Source organism: Motacilla alba, chromosome 22 (assembly GCF_015832195.1).
Source record: "Motacilla alba alba isolate MOTALB_02 chromosome 22, Motacilla_alba_V1.0_pri, whole genome shotgun sequence".
NCBI lineage: Eukaryota > Metazoa > Chordata > Aves > Passeriformes > Motacillidae > Motacilla > Motacilla alba.
The window spans coordinates 3,433,071-3,460,419 of NC_052037.1; the positions used below are offsets into that span (position 1 = coordinate 3,433,071).

General features: G+C 42.3%; 1 protein-coding gene across 1 annotated transcript in view; it reads left to right on the plus strand.

Moving 5' to 3' along the window:
- The first annotated feature begins 437 nt into the window (after positions 1-437).
- Positions 438-27,349, plus strand: part of KAT6A (lysine acetyltransferase 6A) — a 34,917-nt gene continuing 8,005 nt past the window's right edge. The window contains exons 1-17 of the mRNA XM_038160124.1: positions 438-555; positions 2,358-2,400; positions 2,517-3,287; positions 12,595-12,703; positions 13,207-13,322; positions 13,565-13,646; positions 14,448-14,583; positions 16,336-16,649; positions 17,796-17,914; positions 19,398-19,513; positions 20,355-20,496; positions 20,942-21,103; positions 22,007-22,100; positions 23,264-23,495; positions 24,583-24,793; positions 25,447-26,139; positions 26,830-27,148. Of these exons, the coding sequence (XP_038016052.1) occupies positions 2,685-3,287; positions 12,595-12,703; positions 13,207-13,322; positions 13,565-13,646; positions 14,448-14,583; positions 16,336-16,649; positions 17,796-17,914; positions 19,398-19,513; positions 20,355-20,496; positions 20,942-21,103; positions 22,007-22,100; positions 23,264-23,495; positions 24,583-24,793; positions 25,447-26,139; positions 26,830-27,148 (3,448 nt within the window). The 5' untranslated portion in view covers positions 438-555; positions 2,358-2,400; positions 2,517-2,684. The remainder of the gene's footprint in view (positions 556-2,357; positions 2,401-2,516; positions 3,288-12,594; positions 12,704-13,206; positions 13,323-13,564; positions 13,647-14,447; positions 14,584-16,335; positions 16,650-17,795; positions 17,915-19,397; positions 19,514-20,354; positions 20,497-20,941; positions 21,104-22,006; positions 22,101-23,263; positions 23,496-24,582; positions 24,794-25,446; positions 26,140-26,829; positions 27,149-27,349) is intronic.

Sequence of the window (27,349 nt, forward strand, 5' to 3'; positions counted from 1 at the left end):
TTCACTCGCCGGCCGCTCCCTTCACTCGCTCCCCTCACTCGCCGGCCGCTCCCCTCGCTCGCTCCCCTCACTCGCACTCCGCTCACTCGCTCTCCGCTCCCCTCGCTCGCTCTCCGCTCCCCTCACTCGCTCCCCTCACTCGCCGGCCGCTCCCCTCACTCGCTCCCCGCTCCCCTCACTCGCCGGCCGCTCACTCGCACTCCGTTCCCCTCACTCGCTCCGCTCACTCGCACTCCGCTCCCCTCACTCGCTCCGCTCACTCGCTCTCCGTTCCCCTCACTCGCTCTCCGCTCCGCTCCGCGCGGCTCCGAGCGCGGCCCCGCCTCCCCCGCCCTCAGCGGCGCAGCTGCGGCTCCGCAGCGCCCCCTGGCGGCCGCCTGCACCCCGCCGCGCTGTTCCGTGGCCTCGCCACCCCCCTCCCCCCGCGGGCTGTTCCACCTCGCGCCCCCCCGCCCCCCGCCGCAGCGCGCCGGGCCCAAGATGGCCGCCGTGTCAGTTTCGGGCTTCGCTGCCGTCCGGCCTTCACCTCCCGGGACCCGGCGCTCGCGGCCCTCGGTAAGTAACGCTGGCGGAGCCGCGCCGGCTCGGCCGGTTGATGCCGAGGAAGTCGGGGACAGGCGGTTCGCGAGCTCCGTGGCCTGGGGAAGGGGAAGGCCCAGTTGGGCGCTCCAGGCTCGCGGCCTGTTCCGGCCCCGCCGCCGCTCTGCGCCAGGCCCGGCCCCGCCGTCCGCTCCCGCGGCGCCCGCCGGGCCCAAGCCTCGGGGAGGCGGCGGCCACGGCGCGGCACGGCTGAGGCGGGCGAAGCGGCCGGGGGTCCGCGAGCTGAGCTCCGATCGGTGTCTGGCGCGGGAGAGCGCGGCTGAGGCGGGCGCGGGCCTGGCCGTACCAGCGCGGGGAGCTGGCCGGGCCGCGCTGCCCGTGTCCGGGAGGACGGAGAGCTGCGTGCGGCCCGGCTGCCTGCCGCGGCCTGCGCCCCGCTTTTCCCGGTTCGCCGGTGCGAGTCTCTGCGCTGAGGCGGTGCGCTGCTTGGGGCGCCTAGTGCGGGACCTACCCGCGGTAGGGATGGGGACGAGCGGTAGCAGGTGCAGGGGTCGCTTGTCACCCGGAGTGCCAGCCAGCGAGTGACCCACCGGCGCTGGGACCGTCCCGGTGTCGCCCCGGCCTGGCCGGACGGTTGCATAACGCCGTGCGCACGGAGCCGGGCTGGGGACAGGGGACGGGATCCTTCGGGCCTCGGGATCCAGGGGGCACCGCGGGAGCGCATCTCTGTTCTGCGAGGAAGGCAGGTGTCGAGGGCCGTATTTGCCTTTGCATCTGTTGTTCGCAGAATAAAAGAACTCTAGGCAAGCAGTGCATCTTTTCTGGTTTAAGCAGTCCTTCAGAGTCTTTCCAGTACTGGCCATGTGGAGCTCTGCTGTTGGGTTCGATGTCTGTATGCAAATGTGTTCGGTGTGTTGATAAATTCTTCAGTACTTACTAGAAAGCAGAACACGAGAACTGTGTTGTCTGCTTAGCTCCTGTCTAAAACTTCCCTTGTAGAAAATCATTATTTCTTGCGATAAACACCTTACAGATCCTTCTTGGCTAGTGTACTCTAGCAGAACTTCAGCACAACAGACAGTTATCACACCCAGAAAAGCTATTTTAAATATAACTAAAGTAGAGCCTCGTACCCTTTCACCAGCATCATTAATTAGCAGTGTCATAAGCATTCCTTTTATGCTGTGGATGGTCACCTGTTACTTTGTCCTCAGGTGTTTCCAGTGGGCCTCATCAATACTGAAAGTTATGTTGTATTTTTTCTGTGGCCTCTAAAAGTAGAGCAGTTAATTGCAATCTCCAGCTGTGTTTCTTCACTTTTTTTTCTTTATGGAACAACTGTCATAGTTTTTCTTCACAGATGGGAAGCCCATGATTACACTCCTGAAAGTGCTCTGAAAGTTTCTTGCTGATTGCTCAGGAGTCTCAGTTATTCCTATTTTCTATCAAAGTTTCAGGCAGTGTCTTCCATGTGTAAAAATGAAGAGAGCTGCTGATCTTTTAAAATGTTTGTTGTGGTTTTCTTTTTTCCCCCGAATATTAATTTATGTTGTGCTCAGCAGTGAGACAAATCTTGGTATAGACTAATGGATCAAAATGGAAAGGACACTTTTCTCTGGGTTGTACGGGGTGATTTTAGTGCTAAAGTATGCTTTTATTAGTAGTGAAGATAAAATCTGAAATATTACTTCAATATTTCAGAAATGTGGTGGCTTAAAACTCTGCTGGGTGTTTAACAAATTAACATTGTCTGCTACTTTTTTTTTTCTTTTCTTCAAAACTGTTTTTTTTAAAATGTCTCTCTTGTTTTCTTCTAGGCCTAACATTAGAGCTCTTTTGGTTGTGAGACCAGAAGCTCAGGTGAGACAATGCTGAAATCTTCATATATTTGTGTAAAAACCTTCTATAAAGCTGTTACGGGATTTATTGGAAAGAGTATAGAAGTTTCTGATTGTTTTTTTTTTTCTTCTCTTCAGTGTGAAAACGAATCATGTTTGAGAAAGAAGGATTAATTCAGAACAGAAAACGTGTATGCTATGGTTAGCTGGTTCCCATCATTCGAGGATCTGTTTTCTCATCATTTGAAACTCCTTCAGCATCAGGATAAAGGATAACGACTCTATGGATATACAGAATTCTTCACCATGGTAAAGCTCGCCAACCCGCTGTATACAGAGTGGATTTTGGAGGCAATCAAAAAGGTAAAGAAGCAAAAGCAGCGACCTTCAGAGGAGAGGATATGCAATGCAGTGTCATCTTCGCACGGTTTGGACCGCAAAACTGTTCTGGAACAGTTAGAGTTGAGCGTTAAAGATGGAACTATTTTAAAAGTCTCCAACAAGGGTCTCAACTCCTACAAGGATCCTGATAATCCTGGGAGAATAGCACTTCCGAAGCCTCGGAACCATGGCAAGTTGGATGGGAAACCAAACGTGGACTGGAATAAACTTATTAAACGGGCAATTGAGGGCTTGGCTGAGTCTAGTGGCTCATCCTTGAAGAACATCGAGCGCTTTCTGAAAGGTCAGAAAGATGTGTCTGCATTATTTGGAGGTAGTGCTGCCTCCATCTTTCACCAGCAATTACGATTAGCTGTCAAACGTGCTGTTGGCCATGGTAGGCTCCTTAAGGATGGACCTCTGTACCAACTCAACACTAAAGCAACCACTAATGCTGACGGGAAGGAGAGTTTTGAGTCTCTTTCCTGTCTCCCTCCAGTGTGTCTCCTTCCCCACGAAAAGGATAAGGTAAGACAGTTTTTGTGTGGTTGTTTTCTTGGGGTCGATGGAATGTGTCAATACGGAGCTGCAGTTTGAGGCCAGTAATCTTGAATCTGGTATGTTAGAAGTTATTACTGGGTATTTAGGATCCCATCGTATCCAATTTTCTAAACGTGAGAGGAAATGTACTGGGCTGTAATTTGTACTCTGGATCAGAAAACTGCAGATGAGCTTCTGTGGGGAATTTACAGTGCTTCTGTGCAGTGGAACTGAAAGTATGGTAACAGGCTTACTGTAGGTGTGCCAGCAAAACATAGGAAGTAAGCCTCCTCTCTGGAAGGTGAGATGGATTTGCAAAGCAAACTTGAGATGATCTCTTCCTTTGACATTTTTATTTGACTGCCATTTCTTCTTTCTGTTTGAATTCAGGTGATGTAGTGAGGGGCTGATTAGCAATTGCCACCCATTGCTGTCTTGGAGGCTTTCTTTATAATGGGTAAAGAGCTTTCTGTTCCAGAACCTCTTTGCTGTGAAATGGGAAGAAACCTGGTCCAGTGGAAGGCGTTCCTACCCGTGCCAAGGGTTGGAACCAGATGATTTTTAAGGTCCCTACCCACCCAAACCATTCTATGATCCAGAGAGCGTGGAGATCCTGGAAGGAGCACTCAGGGACTTCTGTACCCTCTGCCCCTTCCTCTCTCCCCCATTTTATGTTCTTTATAAAAAACAAATACTTTTTTCTGTTGCTTTCTCTTATTTTTTGTGCCTTTCCCCTCCTTTCTACCATACTTCTGCATTCCTGAGGTCATTGATCCTCCCCTCTAACCTCAAGATGAAGGTGTTGGAGTGACATTCCCACCCAGTCAGTATGTTTTTATTCTTTCTGTTACTCTGAATGCAGAGTACAACAGAAGCTTGTCTTTGTTTACTGAAGATCAATTTGCCAGTGGTTCATATACTCATGCTACTTGTCTCTAGGACATCTAGAATGTGAAAATCATTCCTTTTTATCCTAAAAAGATACATTTTTCAGCAGAATGGGACATTTTTGGTTGTTATAAATATCCTGTTCAGGGATGAATTCTTTGGGTGTGTCCTACTCATGGTTTTTGAAGTCAGCTTCACTCTCTGGTGAGAGATGCTTTAATGATCTATTAGGATTTGAAGATTTAAAACTGCTGTATGAGTCTACTTTACAAAGAAAATAAAATCTGCACAGCTGCTTTATCACCAGTAAAGTTTCTCTGAAATTCTGATTTAACTGTGGGAGCCTTACTGTGGACACAGTACTTAACTTGTCAGTGTGTTGTGCTGTGGGCTGGTGTAACTTAGGAAGCATTACTGTGCTGAAAATTCCAGTGTTCTGTCTGCAAATGTCTCCTCTGCAAGTCCCCAACTTTATCCATAATAAAACCAGTATAAAATGTTGAGAAAACTGGATATAAACAAACCTGGCACGCGAGGTGGCTGGATTGAGAGTGTTGGTAACAGTGATAATAGTGGCTGTGCATGTTATTAACTCAGTGTGTTTCACAGCCTACTCAGTCCTCTTGTAACGTGCAGAAACCCAGGAGCAGCTTGATATTCTTTGAGCTTAATTGTTCCCTGTGCTGTTCTTAAAATGTTTCAAATCCGAGTGGTGAAGGGTAGTATGAGCTACTATAAATACTGAATTTAGTCTGGGATTTGGTTTTTTGTCCTCCTGGAAGAATAGAAATTTTGCAAGGTGTTCTTTCAATAAATTCTTCTGAGTTTTTGTGTCTCTGTGTGAGTGTTTAACCCTAGGTGTCTGCTCTTCATGTGGGTAACTCAGGCAGAGTTTCATGCTAGTCTGAAGTAATTTTGAAGCTACGATGTTCAAGCACGTAGGTTCTGCCAGCAGTAATTGACTGGCACGTCAGTGGTGGCTCAAAGTTCCTGTTCTCCAGGGTTTTTAAGACAGTTTATTTTTTGGTTTTGTTTTGTTCTTGGCTGGTTGCTTTTTTTCCATGCAGACAGTGCAGTGACCTTCACTCTGCTGCTTTCTGTTAAATCTCAACACTTTATGCAGGTGGAGATGACATACCATGCTATAGTGATTTTCTTGACTTAGTGGGTGCTTGAGAGTGCTAAGGGATTTTTTCTCTCCTTTTTTTTTCTCTTTAATGGAATATACTTGGTACAGATTCTTTGGGAGAATTGTGACAACGTTTCCCTTGATTCTTAGAAGAGCCTTGGCAGTAACATGAACAAAAAAGTTCAACCTCCCACCTGCCAACTGATGGCCTGACAGTCCCCAGGGAGCAGCCCCCAGACAGCTTCTCCCCAGTTTGTGTGCTGAGCATGACACCATATGGTCTAGAAAGCTCTTTGGATAGCTGGCTCAGCTGTCCCAGCTGTGTCCCACCCCAGCACCCTGTGCCTGCCAGCCTCCTGACTGCAGGTGGGGTGAGAAGCTAAAAAATCCTTGACTTAGGTGCAAGCCCTGCTTGGCAGCAACTGAAACATCAGCGAGTTCCCCAAATCTCATCCTACAAAACACAGCACCAGCTACCAGGAGAAGGATTAACAGCATCTCAGCCAAAACCAGGACAACTGTTCAATAGTTAATATAATATTACTACAGTGCAATAATGACTTTAGAGGCTGCTACAACACTGTAATATTTAATACTGTTGAACAGCAAGGAGTTCTTTCCCGGTGCACCATCGTGAGGAATTTAAGCTGGAGTAAGTTGCAGGTGTTAAGGGTGGATGCCTTAAAGACAACTTGCTCTGCTTTTGTTTTGTTGACACTTGTTACAGAAAGAATCTTTGTAAAATCATTATTATTAAAAAAAATCCAGCAATAATATATCAGCTAACTGAAGGAGAAATGGAAATAATTGCTGTATGTGTTGGAAGTTGCCAGAGCATCTGAAATTTGATCTCAGGACAACAGTAGGGCTGTTTCTTCCCTCAGTTAGGAGGAAAATACAGGTGGTATATTTGATATCCATTTGCACTATCCTTGAAACTGTCTTTTATGCCACTTTAAATTGTTTGTGGCTGCAGCAACCTTTAAGTAAATATCTTAGTATTATCATCCTGCAGTACAGGTGAGAGTTTAAAGCCAAAATTCAGGAAGTGCTTCCTGAAAAAAAAAAATGAGAGGAACTTCTGTGGCTGAAAAGTAGGAGTAATATTGAAAGCAGATTCCCTGTGCTGCTGTCTTGCCTGTTCCCTGTGGCATGCCTGTTTCCTAGCTTTGTGTTGCTGTTTAGATCTGTTGGTGCTTACAAATCAGTTTAACTCTGGGCTGTTACACGTGCAGCATCCTTCTTGCCAGTAATAGTTCTGGATCCCAGTGTGCTCTTGTAACCTCGCATGATGCCAAACTTTTTTATCTATTTAGAAAGTTCATATGCTAGGAGGGCATCATAGCTGTTTTGAAGACCTTTAAGCCTACAATAACTATTGCTATATTGTGCCTGTTTAAAGTTAGTAATTGTTAATTCCATGTCTTAAATGAAACAACTGCCCAATTACTGTAAAGAGGTTATTTTTGGATTGATTTATGTGGGGTGGAGTACATAAATGATCTGCAACTAGAACACTGTAATTACATATTGAGAGCTCACCCATCCCTGCAAGGGCACTGTTCAAGCTTAGGCTCTCAGCTGGAGGAGGATTAGGATTCACTCTCTTCCAGCTGGTTCTGGGGAAGGGAAGTCTGTAGTTCTGTCTAAAAAAACCTCGTGGTTGATAACAGATGGCCTCCATCTGTACACCGTGTCACTCTGGAAACCCAAGCGTTAAAAAATTACTTTGAACTTTATTCGCTCAATTAGTGAACAGGTGAAGTAGCTCGTGGTAATCGAGCAAATCTGAGCAAGTCCTAAATGCTCTTGCCATGGCCTGTGAAGGGATGTTGGGAACTCTGCGTTCAGAGTGGTACCAGGAGTGGTGCTGGCAGTGTCCAGAGGCAGGAGAGCTCAGAGGCAAAGCTCGTCACTCTGGGAGGACATCAGATGTTGTGCTAAGTGCCTGTCTCAGTGGGTACTGCTGGGGAGGAAGTGTTTTTAACAGCGTTCTCTCCATTTTGTGCTCGAGGTGGTAAAGTTTAAAAAACTGAGTAGGATTTGGTCTCCCAGTTGTACTTGTGTGGGTGTCCTGGGTAAACCACAAGTAGCAGCCTTGAATCAGGTAGAGATCTTTAATGTGCATGAAACATTCATTGACAGTTCCTTTTGTGTCTTCTCTGATATCATGTTTATGGGGGGCCCTGCATTCTGTTAAATACTTTTTTTTCATTTTCTAACTGAAGTATTTTCCATTCTTTTAGGGATGCTGCTAATCGTGAAGTAAAGCAGTGTACAGTATTTAAAGATAATTACCTCTGTGCACAGACATCACTTAGGTTTTAGCAAAAATCTCACCCCCAAAGTACCTTGTTATTTCTAGAAATCAAAGTCAGTGTTGAAGTTCCTTATTTTTGTGACCCTCTAGGTACTGTGAAATGCAAGGTTTTTTTGCAGTGAGAGGAATTAAGATTTCAGCTTGCTCTTGATTCGAGTGCTGTGTTATTCTTTTGCAGCTGTGGAAGTCTGTGATTTCTCAGAAATACCTTCTGATCTAAAATGGTGTAATATAATCATCTGTCACTCCCAAGACAGCATCTTCTATTTTCTTGAAAATTATGAAGCTGGGACAAAGTGTAGGTGAGAGCTTACAGGATATAACTTTGGGTGAAGAAAACTTCAGTACCTTGAACTCCTGAATCAGTGGCAAGTGAAGGGAGTTTCTTTATACTGCAGAGAAGGAAATCTGAGCCTCTCTCTGCCCTCACTGCCCTGAGTTTGCAGTCAGGAAGTCTTGGCATGTGATTCTGATTGTGACTAACAAATCTTGAGTAGTTTTAATCCTCTGATTAGAGAACTTGTCAGTTCTGGGAAGGTTATTGAACAATTGATTGTCTAAGCGTTTCCAGTTGACATTCTGTGAAGTTTTTGCCATGTGCATAGCTGATAGTAAGAGAATTTCTTTATAGCCCCAGATAATACTCACTTTTTTTTGCATTGGTTTCCAGATATCAATAATCACTGCAGAAAATTCAGCCAGTTTATACCTCATTAATATCCAACCTGTTGGCCTTTGCACTTGACTCTGCTCTTGTAGCAGCATTTCAGATTTTCTCTCTGTTGTGTTAGTCCTTCCTCAAACAGCAGCACTTATTTTAAATGTCCTTTATTTTCTCTATTTAAATGACTCTCTGCATTTCTCTTCAGAAGAGGCATGCATTTTATGCTTGTTCCTTTCTTCTGTGGGCTATTTTGTCTCCCTTACATTTGTTTTAATGTAGTCTCGTGTTTTAGGCCATCATTCTGCCATGTAAATATGCTCCTTCCTTACAAGTGAATTGAGACAATATCCATTTACACAGACAAACATACGTGTTTGTGTTGTGGTAATAGCTCTTCTTGGGTGTATTAAAATATATTTAGCATTGTTTTCTTGAGTAAAAACAGTATTTTAAGGGATTTCTTTTTTTTATTCTCAGTTGCTTTATTTTTTTCCTTCACTATACTGTCTGGAGGGAACATTAGGAGTTGTGATTTGGTAACTTCTATAGAAGAAGGGTTAGTTACCAGCCATTGCTGCTGTGAGTGGATATTATTTAATAGTATTTCCTAAATTCTGCAGTTTTCTCTATATACAGCAAAAAACCCTGCACGATTTGTAAAATTACTTTGACAATATGAAATTCGTTGGTTCTGATTTCTTGAGGCGTGGAACTGAAGCAGTTTTCCTCTCCAGCCACTGATCCAAAAGGCATGGAATCCAGGCTTTGTGATGCCCTGCTCACTGAAACATGTTTCCTCATGTTTAAAATCATTTTTTTTTTTTCCCCTGTGGTGTAGGTTGTACTTTTTCTGGTTCATCTTCTCTTGCCAGGAGCTACGGCTTTTGAGGGAGACCTTTGCAACAGAATGGGCTGTTTGAAGTCAGGAGCAATGATTTGTCCCTTGCTTAAAAACAGCATTACCTGGTGTGAATTCTCAGAAGCCATCTCCCATTGCTTCTAGGGGGCTCACATTCAGGGGATCTTAAAGAGCAAAGCAAAAAAAAAAGTTGGTGTGAGTGTGTTTCTTTTACGCCGATTTAAATTCTACACGCGCTCGATTCCAGCCACAATGACTCCCAGAAGCATGTATGTGAAGGTGGGACAAAGATAGTCCTGGTGTCTAGTGAGCCTCACATGGTATTAAAACATCTGGGGAGTAAAGTGCTTTAATTTACTGGCCAGTGACCATTGTGACATTGTGGCTGCAGACTTGACTGTGAGTTTTGAGGCATTTCCTAACCTCACTTCTAAATTAAGAAGACTACAAAGCAGATGGGTTCACCAAAAATGAGATTGTGTGCTCTCCCAAAGGCAGCTACAGAGAAGCGCCTATGGAAAAAGCGTGTGTGTAGTAATTTTCCAGTCTGAGGATCTTTAAGGCACATTTGGTTTCTAGAAACCCTTTGTATAGTAACAACATGTGCAGAGAGGCTGGCAGGCTGTAAGACACTGTCAGTCCAATTTGTTCTGGCTCCCTCCCTCACTGAATCTGGTGACATCACACAGATAGATGTGCTTGCAAGCAAAACAGCAGAAGGAGTTGAATGTCTGCCAAAAATTTGCAGTATGAAACTGAGCTGCCTGTTTCCAGTCTTGTTTTCACTAATCTTTCATTGTGTGCTTGCATTTTTCACTTGCCAGGATGTTCTTTGCTGAACAAACACAGCAGCAGAGAAATCTCTCCATACTTAGCATAACAGTCTCACACAGAAGCTTTGCAAGAGTAGCCTGATCTCCACATTCAAAATTGTTCCAATTTAATTAATTACTCTAAAACATTCTGAATTCTAGTAGAGCCTTTCTCTGAGCTGTAGATGTTTTGGGGGTTTTTTAAAATGTGGTGACATGTTTGCTTGCAGCTTGGCAGGGTGGTAAATACAGGAAACACTGAAGCTGTGAAGGATCATTTTTGATCTGGTTCTTCCAAACCTAGACAGTGTTACGTGTGGGCATCCAAATTTGAAGAAGTGTGGGGATGAACAGAGTATGCACAAATACTGGCTAAAACAGAAAAGAACTACTGTCTTAGGTATTGACTTGTAGAGTTTTTGCCCAGGGGGGTTTTGAGCCGATCTGATGAGCTCTCAACACCCCAACACTACACCCCAGAATAGCTCAGCTTTCATCGGGAGGCATAAAAGGAGCAGGAGGCTGATGTGACAGCGTCAGGAGCAAAAAAGGTTCAATAAAGGCAAAATAACAAACTCAAAGCGATCCAGGTGCCACAGGCTTGTGCTCCTGGTAAAGACACCTCACAAAAGCCATTTGGTTTCTTTGTCCTGTGCTTTTCTACTCAATGGCCCAGGTGGGACCTTTTGGCTTATGGACAATTAGCTGTCCCCAAACTTGAGGTGAAGTCCCCAAGGTCCTATCAGTGATTTTCCTACCTGATCACTGGGAGAAACTTCTGGGCTCTTTCCTTTTTGGGGGACAGAGGAAGGTTCTGTCACTCTGTCCATAGGGGGCACATTCCTACATTGACTGTCTAGAAAATTCTCTTTGATGAAATAAATTACTCATGCACTTCCTGGAGAGGGTATGTGAAATAATTTAATTTTTTCCCTGAGAAATTGCATGAATGTTAGAGCTTTCCTTTCAAAAGGTAGAAGGTAAAAGTAATTCCTGAAATCTTGATTCCAAAGAAATTGAAGCACCGATTGACCCTTCATACACAAGGGTTTCTCCCCCAGTAAACCTGATAGTGGCTGGAAGCAGCTAGCTGTGAGGCACCTAGAGTCCAGCCATGAGCAGAAGGAGAAGAGTTTGTGTGCAGCAGATCCCCTCTCTCTGGTAAAAGAGGATGGGGAATCCCTGCATAGCTGATCTCAGCTAATGTTGCTGTGGTGACTGTGGCTGGAAAGATGCTGCCTGTGGGCAGTGAAGATGCCAGCTTGCCCTTCCCACTTGGATATTAATGATCTGTGTGCTTGGCATAACTAGCTGCAGTTGTCTTGTTCTCTCTGCTTCTCAAAAGGAGCAAAAACTGCAATCCTTCCATTAATGAATCCTGTGAACCTATTCTGAAGTAGTTTGATGGGCAGGTGATTTGTACTTCGGCATCATTTGGGATTTCCCCAAAGGCTAATAGAAATACTTGTATTGCAAATGAAGAACGTCAAGCTTTCATTCCTTTGCGTGGCTTAATTTTGAAACAGCAAATTTCCAAGGTGTTCAGGTTGTTTCCATCTAGTGGAAAAGCTTTAAGCTTTTAAGCTTAAAAAAGCTTTTTAGCTTTAAGGACCATGCCTCAGCCTGGAAGTGCACTGTGTGTGCTGTGTCTGTACACTGAAAGGCAGAGCTTCCAGTCTTTCAGTTTCTGTATTACAGCAGTGCAAACAACCCTGATTCCTGAAAGAAACTGCATACAGCTTTGGCTTAGGCAGAGTAAAGATTCTTGAAGTTCTTCTGGCATATGCTTCCCTGCAATAATTAACAGTATGCACATATGTACCTGCAGAATAGATTCTGAAAAGGTTTGTTCAAAATCACTGACTGCGACTTGATACAGCTATGCAAAGAATGTTTCTCAAAACTTGCTGTAATCGAAAATTATTCCCATCTCCAGTGTTTTAAATGTGATTTTAGCGTATTTTTGTTGTATTTTTAAATTAAATTTTGTGTACGTCTTTGCTCTGGAAACTGTAAATCACAGGATTTAAATGCAGAATTGGATTAGAAGGAATTTACTAGATAATGATATCCAGCAGTTAATGTTAAATTAGGCTATCCTTTTCACTCTTATTATAAAGTGGTACTTGATCAATTATTGCACTGGCTACATCTTTGATGAGGCTGTAGAATGTCAGTCCTTAAATTTAAAAATGTCCTGCTTATTCCAGTCCAAGTGTATTGTTGACTAGTTCATATCTGTCTCTTACTTTGCTGGTGCTGTGCCTCATCTTAAATACATCTTTTTCACTACACAGCGTCTAACTCCCCCCATAACTTTTTCAGAGAGAGCACACCTTTTTATGTGCGTGTGATTGCTATATAACATACTCCCATCATTTTCTGCAGGAAGATTTTATTTGAGTTTTTCAGAACAGTGTTAACGGTTGCACAGTTTTTGTCCTTTGGAGTGCAAACTTCTGTTCAGTTAGTGCTGTACTGAATGTGAGAACCAGGTAAAATCTCGGAGCCAGGATGTGTGTTCCATCATGTTTATGTGATATATAAATGTCTGTGCCATTTTGTGTGTTACAGTTTGCTCCCTTGAGATACCCAGTGCTCTTACTGTCTGTTTTCCTCGCAGCCGGTTGCTGAACCAATTCCAATTTGCAGTTTCTGCCTTGGTACAAAAGAGCAAAATCGGGAGAAGAAACCTGAAGAGCTCATCTCTTGTGCTGACTGTGGCAACAGTGGTAGGTGACCATTTACAGGGCTGCTGGGTTTATCCCCTTCCCTTGAGACAGAAAAGCTGCTACACTGCCTGGTGCTGCCCCGTGCTCAGAGGAGGATTCACCTAGTGAGAATCTTGCCATTAACACAGAGAGGTCTGGTGTAATCCTGGGCTTCCAGAGAGGAGGCAGCTAAGTTAACCTAGCACAAATAACTCATTTGGCTCCTGGAAGTTGTTTTTTTTTCCTAATGTGGCAATGAAGACCAGTTTCACCATGTTTCTCAGTTCAGTTATGAAGAATTATCTTTGGGTTCTTTTTGTACGTGGGCATACTGTTTGCTGTCTAGGGCATTGCTTTGTGTTGTGAGTAGGTAAGAATAGAAGCACCCAAAAATAGGAGTGTCTGGATAGCCAAAATTCTGCATGGGAATACACAATTGATGAAGTAGTCTCTACACGAGCTGTCTATGGCTATTAACAGGAGTATAATGATTTTACCAGTAACATTTTCTCTTTTCTCTCTAGGTCATCCGTCCTGTTTGAAGTTCTCTCCAGAGCTGACCGTTCGAGTGAAAGCCCTGCGATGGCAGTGTATTGAATGCAAAACATGCAGTTCCTGTAGAGATCAAGGAAAAAATGCTGTAAGTGTAGTGAAGTGTGGATTGAATGAAGTGGATGCCACTTTTGTGGCTGTTATGTTAAACTATAAAATAAAATTATATTAGCAGCTTTTATTTTAGTCTGGTTCTCTTTCTGAGACCTGTGAAATACCTTGAATTGTCTGTAGTTAAAAACTATGTGCCTGCTGTCTGAAATGGTGACAGATTAACGGAGGGCTTGATGCTGATGCACATATAAAGAGAGATTTTTATGTCTTCAACAGGATAACATGCTATTTTGTGACTCCTGTGACCGTGGCTTTCACATGGAATGCTGTGATCCTCCTCTCACCAGGATGCCAAAAGGTGAGGACTTTGTGATGAAAATGATAATTTAAGATGGTGTTGGAAGAGATCAGTGGGCAGGCAGTGCTTCCACTTCTTTGGTCCTCTTTTAGCTACATTTAGCTCATTTTTGTATGGAATTACCTTTCAGGTATTAGAAACCAAAGGGTCAGAACTTCACATCCAGGTTTTTTCACTGTCTCCTGTTTCCTGTCCATTGCTCTCTGTGAAGGATTTAAAAGAAATTCTTGAGGTTTGAAGGAATAGAAGAGATCCCTACAGATTAAGATGATCAGCTTTCATTTGCACGAATAGCCTTGTGCAGAAGAAAGAGATGGCTCGTGTATTTTTGAAGTGATAGCCATTTGGCCAGTGGAATATTCTGGACAAATGAACTTCTCTTTCCAGTCAGACAGCAGATTATCTATGGAAGATTCTTCCTTGGCAGTTAGAAGAAAACTTCTGTATATGATATAGTTGGGAATAATATACATATAGATATATTATTATATATAGATATATATAGATAATATATATAGATAATGGGATAATGAACCATTTAATTATGGTTTTCTGATGATGTACTGCCAATTAAGGAGACTTCTTTGTCTTTGGAACTCTTTGGGGGCTGGGGAATGTTAACAGGGCTTGAGTTGAGATTGTTGAAGCATACATACAATTCTCCTGACACGTTTGTGTGATAATCAGTGCCTTTGGTACTGTTCCTACCCCTAATCTCAGAAGGCCTCTGGACTGTATTTCCCCCTTTTGGCCTCTATAAATGTCTTTCTGCATTCAGTGATGGAGACTCGTGTCTTTTAGGTATGTGGATATGTCAAATATGTCGACCACGGAAGAAAGGAAGAAAGCTTTTACAGAAGAAGGCAGCGCAGATAAAAAGACGCTATGCTAACCCAATAGGACGTCCTAAGAACAGGTTAAAGAATCAAAACACAACGTAAGTCTCTACCAGGAGGAGTAAGATGTGAGATTCTGTAGGACAGGGGGTATTCCTAAAGTCTCTAGTCTACTTTGTGAGAAGTTTTCTTTTACAGGTAAGAGCTGTTCATTACAGATTTTCTGAAAAGGGCTGTGAAAGACTGGAAGTAACCTTAGTGCTTCTTTGGGCCAAGATTTTTACTCTTTGTAGTAATTTACTATTAATTTTTGGACTATTCCTTATGGTCACAGACAAATTTTGCTGTTCATGTAATCTCTTTTGCTGGATGGCTCCTTCCAGCATAATTGCCTTGCTTTGCATTTCCCAAGAACCCTTTCTGTTGTTGAAAGAAATTAAATAATCACAATAAAGCATATGAGATTGTTTGACATATATTTAATCTGACACTGCCAGAAAATATTTGGCCCCTTTCTGCTTCCATTCCACAAATTTTCTGCATTTGGGGAGAGCTCTGTTGTGCTGAGACTGGCTGTGTTGCTTCAGCCTTGTTATGGTTGTTGTGGGGCAGCTAGCTAGTTGTCAGGGAATTGGATTTGGGTAGGCAAGAATTCTTTGGAGAACTGTTCAGCCAAAGCAATTTCCTTGAATTAAGATTGTGATGCAGCACTCTGGACTCTTCAGGGTGCAAAACAGTGAAGGAGCATGTCACAAGAATGTGTGTTAGGGACATCAGATCAGCCAGAAAAAGCAGTTGAACCAGCAGTTGATTCTAACCAATAGCACCAGAGGATGTTCTGGAAAACAACCTTACAAAATTTAATGCTTCTAAAAACACAGAGGGAGTGTGTCTATTAAATGGGTTTTTTTTTCAGTCAGTACAATAACTTTGCATAGAAGAGCTCTCAGTGTAATTCAGAGGAGCAAAAGGAAAACCAGCCATCTGCTTCTACTGTTCTGTCTCTTTCAACTCTTGTTTCATCATTGACTCAATGTTTTAGCCTTTGTTCCATCATTTCACTTGCAAAATATATCAGAGTTGTGCAAAGGTGTGTAGTTTGTCTTCTTGGGAAACAGCTGCCTCTTTCTGTCCTCTGTGCCTGAAAAGACTGTGGCTAAAAATAGTCAGTCAGTCTAGGACACTCCTTCTGAGAAGTGCTGAATACTCAGCTATCTCATAGAATCGTGGGATCATCAAGTTGGAAAAGACCTGGAAGATCACTGAGTCCAACCATTAACCCAACGCCCCTGTGTTCACCACTGCCCATATCCCTGGGCCACATCCACACACCTTTTAAATACTTCAATTTCAACAGAGTTTTCAAGTTTACAGTCCTAAAGATGGCAGCTGGTTGGAGAGCAAGGCTGCTTTCAGCTAAGGTGGCCATCAGTGGTGGAGGTTCTTTTAACAGGCACTTAACTTCCTGTGGAACTTTTACAACAATTTCCTATCAGTACAAAAACTATGGCAAATGCCAAGTGTAAATGTTTAATGATTGCATAAATCGAAGCCTTCTGTGCAATTTATTTGTTCTGGTTACCGATTTTACAATCTAATGTGTTAAATTTGGTGAAAATCTATTGTTCACACTCAAATTAGTTTGACATAATGTTCAGAGTGGAGAAAAATAGTACAGCACCTTCTGCTGAGATGTTTAAATCCTGGCTCCTCTAGGGTACACAGACTCTTGATGACTCCCATATTATTAAATTCCTCAGCTGAGGTTCTGTGTGGTTGATAAATAGGTAGAGAAGATGGTTGGCCACCTTACCCTATCTTTTGAGTATATTTTTCCCTTTCTCACCCTTCAGATCAAAAGGTCCTTTCAGCAAAGTTCGCGCTGGTCCTGGCCGGGGTCGGAAGCGTAAGATGGCTCTGTCCAGCCAGTCAGCATCATCAGAAGGAGGATTCCTGGAGCAGACAGATGTCTTGGACTTCTGCAGAGATGGCAGCAACACCTTGAAGTTTAACAAGAAAACCAAAGGGCTTATAGATGGCCTTACTAAATTCTTCACTCCCTCCCCTGATGGACGAAAAGCTCGAGGAGAAGTGGTAGATTATTCTCAGCAGTATAGGATCAGGAAAAAGGGTACCAGGAAATCGAGCACTTCAGAATGGCCCACAGGTAAAGATTTTTCACCCTGCCAATGTAAGTATCCTGCATACCAAGCAAATGTTCCAAGGCTAGGATGTTGAATGGAATTGTTAGAGGCTGGAAACTTTGAGCTGAAAGTTAACCCTGGAATGCACTTATCTTTGGTGCATTGAGGTAGAATTTGAGCTGGAAAAGAAGTGATCCTAGAGACTTTAGCCTCTTTATATATGATGGCAAGGTCTTAGGAGAGGTTAAATGGTTACAGTGAGGTAGGATGCCCACTGGTAAGGAGGCATTTGCAGGCAGTCTAGGAAATGGGCTAAATAATGTCACATTTGAAAGAAATAACATAGGCAGTGGTTCATAAAAATTAAGAGCAGCAAGGCAGAAGTATGAAATGGAAAATAGATCACTCAAACCAATCTGACAGACCCGGGAGTTTCCAGTCTATGGATGCATGTAAATGTTCATTTTCTCAGCCATAGAGGAGCCTGTTTGTGCAGCTTGACATCTTCATGCTGAAAACTGTCCCTTCCCTTAGGAATGCAGTTCTGCTTTCCTTGGTTTATTTGCTTTCCTATGCCTGGACCTTTATTTAATTTCTGTATTCAGATATTTACAGTTTTGTTGGATGGTCCTGAATTGTTCCTAAGCAGGCATTGGGAAATATTCCACCATAAAACACTCTGTTTACAGCTTTAGGATAGTTACCCCCTGGTGCTGGAAGAACAGCAATGTGACTTAATGCTTTGGGAGTGAGGTGAAGTGTCTAGAGGGTTTTGTTGGGTTTTTTGTTTGTTTTTGTTGAAGGGGTATTTCTAAGGTGACAAATGTAGGTGTCCTGTTTTTGGTTTTACCAAACTTTTTGGTTTTTGCCTTTAAATACTTGTGATCCTTGTTTGTGAAAAACAGCCTTAGTGGCAAGCCATTTATGCCTTCATGGTGCTATGAATATCTAGGTGGTGACATTTGGACCTGCTTAAATGTAGGACAGTACTGCTTACATGATCCCAAATCCAGAACCTGTTCTTCTTTGTGGTCCCAAATCTGAATAGAAAATCCCATCAAGAAAACCTGGCACGGTGTGTGCATGCAGCCAGATGTTGTTTGTCACTGCACTAAAAGCAAATACTTTTTGGAAATGTATGTGAAGACAATTTTCTCTTTCATTTACAGACAATCAGGATGGCTGGGATGGAAAACAAGAAACTGAGGAGCGTTTTTTTGGAGGCCAGGATGTCTTGAATGAAAAAGACATGGAGTTGTTTCGAGATATTCAGGAACAAGCACTGCAGGTAAAGTTAAATTTTCAGTGTCTAGCAGTAAGTACCAAATCTGTAAAAGAAATTTAAACACATCTAAAACCACCACCCCAACAACAAAATAAGAAGAAATACAGACTTCAGAGGAGTCAGTCTGTCTCAGAAGCTAATGTGCTTGATTTCTGCTGCTTGAGAGTGATGGAGAACTGACCTCAGGAGAGCTGAAGGATAATAGAAAAGTGAGCATAAGAGTGTGAGAGGTTAAAGTGGCTAAAAAACCTTGGGCCCTGTGGCTTCAGTCCTCCCAGAGCTCTTAAATAGCTGGTAAAACATGTGGACTATAAAAACAATAAAATTTAGGGTGGTTTGCTAGCAGTCTCTGAGTACTTGAAGCATTCTTTTCCTAGATCCTTTAACTCCTGATGGAACAGGACAGACCACTGCTGTTTGTGTCTGTGTACACCCTGATGGATGTTTACCAACAGATGTTGCTGTTCCTTTTCATCTAGAGCTCCAGGAAATACAGATGCCTAAGATTAGATCCTGAGGTGAATTTGCCAATACCAGCCCCACTTAGGAAGCTCAGCAAGCTCTTAATTTGGGATGGTACCTCAAACACTAACCCTTTGTCCTGGGTATAGCTGTCTCATCCTGCTAGCATAAATTTGCATATAGTTAATTCACTGCTACTCTTCACGTTAGTTGCTGACCTCCTGCATGAAGTGTTTCATTTGTTAGTAACTGCAGTCCAGGTGGTTCATGTTCTAATGCAAGGCTAGTGGGAATACTTGGATTTCTGTCATTCTGTGAGTGCCAGTCTTTTGAGATAAAATCTTCATGAGCTGAGAAAGCATTTTCTTCTTTGAAAGAAGACCATTTAGTATCCTTATTTTTAGTTGCTATAAAATATACAGGGGAAATAAAGGTTGTAAGTAAATAAGTAGTCTAAAATACTCTATTTTCTAATAAATGTGAGGCTTTTCTTTAATTCTTCAGCACTTGTGGTGATAAGGAGCTTGTCACATCCTGAATTTTGGCTTGGTAGCTGCTACACTCACAGTAGTCCATCTCGTCTCAGAGCTGGGAAGACACTGATGTGTGATGTGAAATACTTTCATATTCCAGTTTTTAACCTCAAGAGCAGTTTATGTTTCTGTTCTTCACTATTGAAACAACAAGTAAAAAAATTACAAGAAGACTCAAAAAAGATTGTGTTAAACTTCACTTTCTACTAATTTGTATTTAAAACTATGACGTGCAACACTGTGGATGGTAGTGGAGATAGATGGTATGATAATGTTCAATAATTCTTGCTTTTTGTGAATCACATGGTTGCTTGAAGTGTGACTGGTACTGATTTTTAGTGTCAGAGAGCAACATCTGCATCTTCCTAATTACCAGTGAGTTTGAGCAGGATGGACTGTCTAGATAAAAATGTTTTCATTTATTTAATCTTAAAAGTCTTTCACTTGGAAATTCATGAAAAAAAAACAAGGGTTTTTTTCCCCTTGCATAGAAAGTAGGGGTGACTGGGCCTCCTGATCCACAAGTCCGCTGCCCTTCTGTTATAGAATTTGGCAAATACGAAATCCAGACCTGGTACTCCTCCCCATATCCACAGGAATACTCAAGGTAAGACTCTTCTTTGTTCTTTCTCAGTGTTTATGGCAAAGCTGTGCTCCAGCAGGCATAGAAATCTGGTGGTTCCCACATTTTGGTGTCTGAACTATTTCTCTGCTGTGCTGCACGTATAGTTGCTCTGTTGTTCTCTTGCTTAAGAACTTTGCAAATTGTCTCAACTGCAATCTCTTTGAACTTTATTCAGAAAGAGGAATGACTTGTAAGGGCTATAGCTAGAGGAAGAAAACCAAGTGAAACTCTTTATTCTGCCATTTAATGAGAACATGTGGTCTGTCATGAGGAATTATTCTAGCTGTACAGACATTCCTGCTGAAGCTACAGTATATAAACGGAATTAAATCACAAGAATTTTGGGATACTTGCATTCCAGCTGTTGATGTCAGTGTAGTATGTAAAACAGTTGTAAAGCAGATGGGTAGGGGGTGATGTGACCATCACTCAAGGATGTGTACATCAGCTGGGATGTTGTCTGTGACCATGAGGAGCAGAAGGGAATAGGAACTCTTTATCTCATCCATCCTTGCATCATTAGTGCAAAACTGGGAGGGGTTGCTGGTTTTTTTTCCTAGGATTTTAATACATTTCTCCTGGCATAACTTAATAATGTAAATGTAATTATGCAGGGCATTAAAGGCATGTTTTAATATGCATTTGTTACAGCATAAGTGTCATGACTTTAGCTGTGGTAATGAGGTTTTGCCCTCATTAGCACACACACAAGGTGAGTGTATATTGGGTTTGTTTTCATCAAGCTCTCTGTTGACAGGAGTGAGGAAGTTTATACAAAAGTCTCTGTCTTCAGTCTCTGTTCTTTCTTTATCTTTGCTTACAGGCTACCGAAGTTGTACCTTTGTGAATTCTGTCTAAAATACATGAAAAGCAGAACTATTCTCCAACAGCATATGAAAAAATGTGGGTGGTTTCATCCTCCAGCCAATGAAATTTACAGAAAAAATAATATATCAGTCTTTGAGGTAAGTTAGAAAAGGAAGCTGCTAGCTCTTAGCTATAAATTAGGGTCCTCAACACCTAATCATGTGATGAATTTTTCATAGTCCTCAACATCATCATCCTTGAAACATTGAAACTCCTGAGTTTCCAGGAGTGAAGACAAGCAAGCAGCCAGTAGGAACTGACCTTGTGTATAGATTATTCATCTGTAAAACACAGAAGACTCACTTTGTAAAAATCTGGGGGTTTTATTTTACAAAAATTAAGTTGTCTCTTAAGCTGTTGAGTGTAGCAGTGACTTGGTCACAGCCTCTGTTCTGTGGAAGTTTTAAATCCTTTGTGCTGCTACCTGTGACAGAGAAGTGTTCTCTCACATTAGGACATTTCAAATGCACAGGGATACTTGGGTGAAACCTGTCCTTACATAACAGCAGATGGAGTGACAGAACTTTTCCTCATGTCCCTAAGGTTGATGGCAATGTCAGCACCATCTACTGCCAGAATTTGTGCTTGTTAGCTAAACTCTTCTTGGATCACAAGACTCTCTATTATGACGTGGAGCCATTTCTTTTCTACGTGCTGACACAGAATGATGTTAAGGGCTGTCACCTTGTTGGCTACTTTTCCAAGGTAAGTATTTGGGTATGAGTTGTTTGGTGTGATGAGCAGTGCTGCTTTGGATTCTTTAAATTGTTGTAATTTAGGCTCTTGCATTTTGTATAATAAATTTTGTAATACAGGTACAGACATCTGTTGCAGCCAGGTTTTATTTATGTTGCATTCAGAGACCACCAGTGAGTAACCCCAAATTTCCTGTGATATTGAACAGCATATACTTGCTAAGGATCTTATATTGCAGCTTAGTGGCTAAAAAAGCTTTTCAAATTACTTCCTGCTCTTGGTGGAGATTCTATTAGTGAGCTAGAGCTGCATGGTAATTCTGTTTATCTCACCTTTCCTTCTATATAAACATTGTTTTCCAAACAACTTTGCAATGATTTGAAGCCTTTTGTTTTGTTTTATTTTTTTTTTTTTTGAGGGAACACGGCCAAGATTTCAGGTAGAACTTTTCTTAAGGTTTTTATCCTTAATTATTTCAATTATTTTAAATTAATTTTATTTGAAGCTTTTTCTTTAGTGTTCAGAACAGCAGATATGAGACTAGATTTTGGTATGTTATGCTTGTAACATTTAAAGAAGCACTGGAATATTGCAATCTTTTGCAATGAGCTTAGCTGCCTTCAGATTTCTTCTTAGAATTTACCTTCTCTGCAGCCCATGTTCTTCACTGTATACTATCTAAGCAAAAGCTTATGCCAAGTTTTCATTCTTTCTGCTTTTCTTACCTGAAGTGATGGTAGAGCTTAAATATTGTCTCTTCAAAGTCTTTCCTTGGCTTTATGGTTCCTAAGAAACTTTGGCTGTGGCTTCCTATCTCACTTTTTGATCTAGAACTACTTGGGCACTCTTCCTGAGGATCTTACACGATTTCTTACTCATCTGTTTTTTCAATAATGCTTTTTTTTCCAACAGGAAAAACACTGCCAACAGAAGTACAATGTTTCCTGTATAATGATTCTTCCACAATACCAGCGTAAGGGCTATGGAAGGTTCCTAATTGACTTCAGTAAGGAACTTTTTCTTTACTTTTTTCAGTCTGTCTTTTCATATTTTACAGGACTTAACAGTAGAAGCAGATATTTTTCAAAATAAAACACATCTCAGGACAAAATAATACGCCTAGGACAAAGGCTTCTAAAGCTCACAAAATTATCTGAACTTCACCATTTACTCTTTTTGTTGGAACTTCAGCTCTAAAGACAAATTGATCATTTTCCCTTTAATTACAGTGTTTTCTGTGTCAGCAGCTTAAGGTAGAAACTAAAGGCATGTGGCAGTATAGTGAATTTTATAGCAGAAGCTTGTCTTGTGCATGTAGTTCCTTACACAGAAAGCCAGCTGTAGGACTGTGGAAATCTTCAGCAGCTTGATTAGGTGAATAAGCAAAACTGTCTCACATTTTAATTTAATTTTGGGAGCAATAAAACCAGACATACTTAAGCTCTGAATACTCAGATAACAGCCCTCCCTGTGGACATAGAAATTTTGGAGTTCAGAGGAAAACTCAATTGGTAGAATTAAATCAAAATGATGTCTTTTGTAGATAAGTTTTGTTTCTCCTGAAAATACTGGCGAAGCAAAAGAACTCAAGGATGTAGCTTGAGAAATCAACACATGCAGGTTATGGTAGAAGAGCAGTGAGAAGGCACCTTGGTCATCTGCTCTCATCCATCCCCCTCTGTCTCACGGGGTAGAATATAACCCCGTGGCCTTTATTGAACCTGTGCAGTGTATCACAGGCTTAAATTAATGAAACTCTGCAAATAGAGCTTGGTACTCTCCAGTATGGTCCTGAAGTTTGACAGTAGAGAATTTTCAAGACAATTATTAGTCGTGTTAGTTTTAAGAGTGTGTTTTTCCTCTGTCATTTCCAAAATTGCAGTTGCGGTTGTGCTTCAGGCTTGGTGTAATTTCTAGGTAGACACCTGCTGCCATCTCGTGGCATTCCCTGTAGTCAGTGTGTGATGGCAGCAGAGTTCAGAGATGTCTTACTCAATCACTGAATCACTGGAGTTTAAACAAGCAAATCAAAAACTGGCCCCACAACTCATCCTTCAGAGTTGTCACCTACATCTCGTAGGCAGCACTAAGCTCTTATATGAGGCCTTTGTAGAAGTGAGGGTGGAAACAAGCTAATATTTTGAAACTTTTTTCTTCTGTGTCTTTTAGGCTATTTGCTTTCAAAGCGTGAGGGTCAGGCGGGATCACCAGAGAAGCCCCTGTCAGACCTGGGGCGCCTGTCATACATGGCTTATTGGAAAAGTGTCATATTGGAGTGCCTTTATCATCAACGTGACAAGCAATTAAGCATCAAGAAATTGAGTAAGCTGACTGGAATCTGCCCTCAAGATATCACTTCCACTCTGCATCACCTACGAATGCTTGACTTCCGTAGTGATCAGTGAGTACAGGACTCTCATTGTAATCCCAAATCCCTTCAGATGCCTTTCATTGACATTTAATGGTGTTTGAAGACAAGTCACATCTAATAAACTTGATTTTACTAAAGACTTCGGTGTCCAAATACTGAGACTGTGGTACTCGTGTGCAGTGCAGGAATCATTCGGTGCCAAAGCTGGTTCAGATGTCCAGCTGTGTAGCACTGCAGATGTGGAATTTTGAGTAATTTGCTGCTGTGAGAGAGAGCAAGTTGGTTTCTTGGTCATGTTTTCTTGGTATCCCTCAGCCAAATCAGGCTAATACACTCACAAATAGAGCAAAGAACAGTAACTTCCCTTCTCTAGAGGAAGATCTGCTCCTGTTTTCAGTAAATGAGCAGACACTTGGTTCCCTGCTTTTCCCTGTGTTTCAAAAGTGCCATAAACTGTGTGGATTGACATGGAATGCTTGAAGAGTGGGACAGATCACTGGGAGAGGTGAAGTGTGTTGGTATAGAATAGAGGTAGCCTGCTTGCTCAGCCACAAGTCAGGTGAAATACTGGGAATTAGTCTTGTTCCAGACATAGCATTGGTGAGGGGGGTTGTATTCTATTGTGTTAAAGTTGAAACTTACTTGGAAAACTTGAGAATAGTTTTATGTTCTCATCTCACAGTATACCTTTAACCTGTGATATTTCTCTCAGACCCTTAAACAAAATGAATTATGGTAGTGGGACTGCAGCTTTTCTTGAGCAGTCCTTTTATTTCTCTTCAGTAGCTGTCACCTTATATTGCCCATTCCCCTAATGGTAAACCCCTTGTCCATAATAAAAATGATACTCTGCAGCTGAATCTTGCCCATGGAAGGATAATGGCTTCACCAGCAACAAGAAGTGGAAAGAATTTAAACGTTGCCTCAAATGTGAGATGCTTTGTCTGGTAGTCAGATGGCACTGCAAATTGTACTATTTTAATGAGTTTCTGTTCTCTCTGAAGTTACTTGTGGCAGCAATGACTGAGAGAAATATATTTTCTGTAATATATCCGTTCCACGTGGCAACATGTACGGTGTGTCAGCTGTTACTGATCAGAGTGTTGCTGCTGTTCAGGTTTGTGATCATTCGTCGTGAGAAGCTCATCCAGGAGCACATGGCAAAGCTCAGAACCAACGTCCGACCCATCGACGTGGATGCAGAGTGCCTGCGTTGGACGCCTGTCATAGTTTCCAACTCCGTTGTCTCTGAAGATGAAGAAGAGGAAACAGAGGACGGGGAAAATGAAGAGCCACAAAAGCAGAAAGAAAAGGATCCAGAGACCAGTGTAAGAGTGAATCTCTTATTTCTGTTTATACTTCATGCTTTTGGAGGCAGCGCTGACGAAATTTCAAAAGTGAAGCTTGCACATTTGTCACAATCAGAAAAAGCAATGCAGTTGTGGTTAGTTGATGTATCTTTATGCTTTCAGATTAGAAAATAAAACTCGAGAAAGCATCAAGGCATAGTCTAGAGGGCAGTCCTTGAAGGGGTTGCACTCTTGCATCAGGTGGTGAGCCCTGAGTAGAATACTAAGAGGCAAATTATCTGCTGTTACTGTATTTACATTAAACTAATGGTGCGTTTTAATGGACAAGTAGCTTCAAGTTTTTTTCTCACTTTTTTCTTGAAAATTGCATAAATACTGTGTTGGGATGTAGCAAGGTGAAGTCAGCATTCTGGCACACCACTGAATGGTTGACTGAAGTGACTTGTTGGGGAGCTAAGTGAGGTATATTATCACCTCTGAGGAAAGGAGTAGCAATTAGCACTACATTAATCTCTTAGAGGTCAAATCTTTTTTTAATCCTGGATTTTTGAAAGTCACTTTTGTTAAACTTTGCTGGCTTTTTTCTCAAACACTTAAGTGGAATTAAATTGAGGATAGACGTTTGTGCTGAAATCAGAAGTGTGAAATCTATTTGTTTTTATTTCAATCAGATGGTAAAATCTGTGTCATGGGAGAAGAAAGAGCAAGAGCCTTACTCACCAACAGAGAGTGAAAAAAAGCCAGACATTGTTGCTCCAGCCAATTCTGCACGACCAAACAAGCACATTTTTTCCCTGGATAGTCTTCCTGCAAACAGTCAGCCATCACGAAGAGGTCGATGGAACCGCAAGAGCAAAAAACTCCATGAGCCCTTTTGTGAGAAGGAGCCAGCATTGCCCATGGAGGAAAAAACAGCAGTTCCCAGTGCACGGTGCAGCGAGTGTGAGGAAAAGTCAGCAGCCTCACGAGGCCGCTGCACTGACTGTGAGGAGAAGTCGGTGGCCTTGCAAGGAAGATGTGGGGAATGTGAGGAGAAATCTCCAGCCTCCAGAGGCCGGTATGCTGAAGCAGAAGAAAAATCTGCAGCTTCCCAGGGACAGTACGGCAAAGGTGAAAAATCCGCGATTCCCCATCGGCAGCACAGCGAAGCTATGGAGAGGTGGAGGGGCCAGTTGAAAAAGAACACAGAGCCACTGAAATGTAGATTCCCAGAGGACTGTGACAGATTACCCCGGCGCTACAGTGACGGCGACAGGGCACTTGTGAGGTGTTTTAGTGAGAGCAGTGAAGAGGAAGATGATGAGCCTGTGAGTCCTCGATCCAGCTCTCCACCTGTTCTCACCAAGCCAACGTTGAAACGAAAGGTGTGTGCCTTATTTCTTGTTCTTTTTGACTGTTACCCAGTCAGTTTTGTCTGCGTGTTTGGACTTTCTGAAGGATGCTGCAGGTCACAAGGTCTGTGTTAAGTGTACAGGGAGCACATGTTCAATGTTCCAGAGCTTTCTATGCAGGGTACTTCCTGCTGACTTTTTCTAGTGATTTTGGTGAATCTGAGGTAGGAGTTTGAGGGGTTTTGAGTCTAGCCTCGATCTTGTGCTTTTGATTTTTTTTTTTCTAATTAGTTATTGAAGTTTTTCTCAGTCGTGCAAAATAGAAACAGATACAGTCCTACTTAGGAAAGAAGCTTGCAAAACACAAATGCTCTCTAAACAACTGAAATCAGAGTGTAAAGTCTTGGAAATTCACATGGAGATGTGAATTCTATCAGTGTGTCTAAGCAAATGCTTTCTTCACTAAAAAGTTCTCTACTGTATCATTTTTGCACCTTATTCTAAGCTATTCACATCTGGTTTGTAGTGTGTTTAAAGTTCCAGCTGTTATGGATGGGCTCTTAGCTTCAGCTGTTTAAATTCTAACTAGTGGCAGGTGCCAGACAATATTTCTAGTGAATTCTGGATTCTAGAAGGGAGCTCTCTGCTGTTCATGTTTTGTGTTTATCTGGTGTTTCGTTTCTACTGCACACGGTAAAATATCTTCTCTCTTCCCACTCTCAGAAGCCAATTCTTCATCGGAAGAGGCGGGTCCGCAAGCGCAAGCACCACAACAGCAGCGTTGTCACTGAAACCATCTCAGAAACCACGGAAGTGCTGGATGAACCCTTTGAGGACTCAGACTCCGAACGACCAATGCCTCAATTAGAGCCCACATTTGAGATTGAGGAGGAGGAAGAGGAGGAGGAGGAGGATGAAGAGGAGGAGAGCGAGCTTTCATCCAGTGGATACTTTCAGCACTTAGCCCAAGCAGACACACTCAGGCACAGACCCTCTTCTAAGAGGAAGTCCAGAGATGAGGAGGAGTCTGATGACAATAATGGTATGTATGGTGGTACACTAATGCAAGTTTGATAGATTGTGTTGGTTGATAACAGCTCATGACAAAACCAGCTGCTTCCTTTGGCTTGTAACTTCCAGCTGAAATGTAGGTTAGGCATAAATTAGCAAACTAGCCTCAGACATTCCCTAGTTTTATGAAAACATGGTGCATACATTTAACTTTCTTACTGGCAGTGACCTG